Consider the following 3,318-nt stretch of genomic DNA (forward strand, 5'->3'; position numbering starts at 1 on the left):
GCAAATTCGCAGTTTTCCTCATTGATGCATGTTCACCACTATCATTATGTAGTGTGCGTCTCACATAGAAATACAGAAGACACACACTCACAAACACAGCAGTTGCACCATCTCATTTGGCTCGTAAACATTGCTTCCAGGAGCCTGCCAGCCCCTGCAACATCACATCTTTTATAGCCCTGGTACTGATGCTGCAAATTCAAAGCAAGCTGGGACCATCTATTATTCACTGTCTCATAGGTGTCTGGCTACGGTATCTATAGAGTGGTCTCTGAGGCTGCGTTCAAAGCAAGCAGGGACCATCTGTTTCATAGGTGTCTGGCTGTCTACACTAAGGTGTCTATACCGGAGATGACCTTGTCATAAAATGATCCATGAAGCATTATTACAGGTTTGACTTACAAAAACAACACCAACAGTCAACTGTGCTACCACAACTTGGTCATATGCAAACATTTTCATACTGTATAAAGTAACTAAAAGTAGTCTTCATTTTTGCTTTGGACTAAATGATCATACGTAGACCTACCAGCATAACCGGCACTCAATTGAACAAAAAAATGGTGTTGATACAACTAATTAGATGACATTTCGTATACTTAATCAATACATGAACTCATCTACAGCACAATTTCTTATTCAACCTCATTTGCCCATGCTGTATATAGATTTTCCCACTGTATTATTGATTGTATGTTTGTTTATTCCACGTGTAACTCTGTGTTGTTGTATGTGTCCAACTGCTTTGCTTTATCTTGGCCAGGTTGCAGTTGTAAATGAGAACTTGTTCTCAACTAGCCTAACTGGTTAAATAAAGGTGAAATAAAATAAATAAATAAAAAACAGTCTAATTTCTGCAATAGGCCTATCGTATTACACCAGCAGAGGGCACAACACACCATGTTGATACACAATTCACGGACATATCACAGCAAACGGACTTCCTGCGAGGAATGGATACGTTTGTATCCAATATGCTAAATGCTACAATGTCACGATGGAATCCATTCTCCGGACATGAAGCCAGAGTTAGGAGTCAATCTAGGCCTAATAAAGTTGGCTAATATGCAAACTTGTAAAATTCACATAAATAAGTGTAAAAGTGTCCCATGGGAATATTGTACTAAAAAGTGTATTTATATCAAATACATTGTAATGGTGGGTTGGACCCAAATCATCATTTATTGGACTTTCCAAATATGTATTGAGCAATATCCTTGTGTGCCCCACCCAATAATTTATCCTATTGTGAAAACGCAACTAGTATAAAGGCTTACTGTCGCTTGTGAAGACATTGGTGTGTAGGATCTTGTTTTGTTGCTTCAAAATGAATCAGAAAACTGAACCAACAGACAGCAAAACACGTGCCTTGAATTACCAAGCAAGGTTTATTTGATAACTGAATCCAAGTAAAATAGGAATGTGAAGGGAAATATTCAGTGCAACAAAAAGGTGACAACAGTTTCACATTAAGATAAGACTGAAATAAGACACTGGAGCATTGAATATAAAATGTACAAGTGCTTGCTTGTAAACGTTAAAAGGGGTAAAAAAAATAAAAAAAATATTTAAAAAATTACTTGCACCCAATGACACCCTCTTAGGTAACATTCGAGTTTGTCAATAAACATGCAAATATGTATTTATTCAGTATAAGGCTATGATATAGTAATACAATAATGATGAACTGGTTTGATCCAGTCTTACACACATGATAAAGAATGTGTAAACAGAAAATGTACATTAGTGAAGTCCTTTTAGTCTGTAAAGTCGATGGCTCTACGTGCATAATTGAGATATTTGAGAGCCAACAAGAGAACAGATATTGAGCTTATTTATGCTGGTTGACCAATGTCGTCCTGCGATTAGTACACTTGAACTTGATGTGGCAACAATTGGCATCCGCTGTTCACATGATTCAAAACATTTTGTTTTAGCTGAGCCACTTGATCCCGGAGTACACTTGCCGTTGAGGCCAGGTCAGTGTTTTGAGTTTTTAGGTTATTGACTTTGTCTTCGAGTCTGGATATCCTCTCCAGTTTCCTCTTTCGGCACTTGGACGCAGCAATTCTATTCCGCAGCTTTTTCCTCTCGGCTTTAATGCGCTCCTGTGTGTCCATGTTGATAGGTGACAGTGGTGGACTGTCGCCGAAGCTGTGCAAGTCAGGGACTGTCTGCGGCTCATCCTTCAAGGATTGCAACCGGGAATGTGCTTGTTGCTGCTGTGTGCCACCTAAATGGTGAGAGGGAGGAGGTGGGAAGGGTACAGTGTCTGTGGAGTAATTGACAGTGGTACCCAAAGGCCCATTACCATAACTGTTCAAGTTCGTATAGACGGGTAAGTCCATGTGTACAGTGACGGGAGCCACGTTGGTACTTAGGTCGAGACTGTTCATTTGAGCGCAAGTCCCCCCGTTCAGCTGGTTCTGTTTGTGTAAGTCCTCCAGAGCCTTGACGAATCCCTCGGCAAACTCCTGTTCGTCAGTTACTGACTTGGGGTAGAGGAACTGAGAGGTCGGTGTTGTTACGACCATTCCGTTGGACTGAATGAGGAGTCTCTCCAGCTCCGGGGAAGCCAGTTTCAGCAGCCCAAGGTCCGGGGAGTTGAGAATGCTCTCGGCGTCGCGGAGATGGGGCTTTAGATTAGTGGCATCTACAAGGTTTAAATGAATGTCATTCTTCATCATATTTTGGTAAAAGACTAAATCTAAGATGACAGCAGCTGTAAAAAGTCAGCAGAGCCTTACGACAGAAAGAGGGGTTCCCATAACCTCTCAGTTGCTGTCGAGGAAACGATGCGTAATTTGCATAACATTAAATCAAATGCTCTTTTAAGTTGCCCTACCCCTTCTCCAAGTTCAGGGTACAAATCACCCTTTGCCTCAAATGTTGTCGTTTTTTCCCTTGACAATTGATAAGAAACAGTCGATGGTTAATCTCCCGACTAGAGGGGTAGAAGTTCCAATGTGTGCGCTCGCATGCTGCCGCTACCTTTTCTATCCTCGTAAATTCCATTATGTCACTTCAGAGCGCGCAGATTGGACAGAAATCACGTTTTTTTCGTATTTTATTTGAATAAGGGGACGTACTAGCCCCATTGCCATGGAGAAGGCGGGTAAACTGCAAACACTGCGGTGCATTGTGGTTTGATGTCATAGCAAATCTTGGATGGAGGCGTGGGGGTTGGTCAAGGCTTGTTTTCTTCCCTGTTCTATTGCTTTTGCACAGTAAAACAAGTCATTGAGTTCTGTTTGACAAATGTTTTTGCACTAAATACCCTATAACATAATTTTTTTACCTTGTCCAAAAAGTGTGGTG

The 3,318-nt window shown here is 41.1% G+C and overlaps 1 protein-coding gene across 1 annotated transcript; it reads right to left on the reverse strand.

The window, feature by feature from the left end:
• Positions 1 to 1,369: 1,369 nt before the first annotated feature.
• LOC109902380 (transcription factor jun-D-like) lies at positions 1,370 to 3,118 on the reverse strand. Its single transcript, XM_020498683.2, has one exon. The coding sequence runs from the start codon at positions 2,685 to 2,687 to the stop codon at positions 1,866 to 1,868; it is 822 nt and encodes a 273-aa protein (XP_020354272.1). The 5' UTR covers positions 2,688 to 3,118; the 3' UTR covers positions 1,370 to 1,865.
• Positions 3,119 to 3,318: the final 200 nt, after the last annotated feature.

Source organism: Oncorhynchus kisutch, linkage group LG13 (genome assembly GCF_002021735.2).
Source record: "Oncorhynchus kisutch isolate 150728-3 linkage group LG13, Okis_V2, whole genome shotgun sequence".
NCBI classification, from domain to species: Eukaryota; Metazoa; Chordata; class Actinopteri; order Salmoniformes; family Salmonidae; genus Oncorhynchus; species Oncorhynchus kisutch.

Excerpts from the sequence above, each read along its gene's own strand:
- LOC109902380 (XM_020498683.2), bottom strand. The coding sequence starts at position 2,687 with ATGATGAAGAATGACATTCATTTAAACCTTGTAGATGCCACTAATCTA.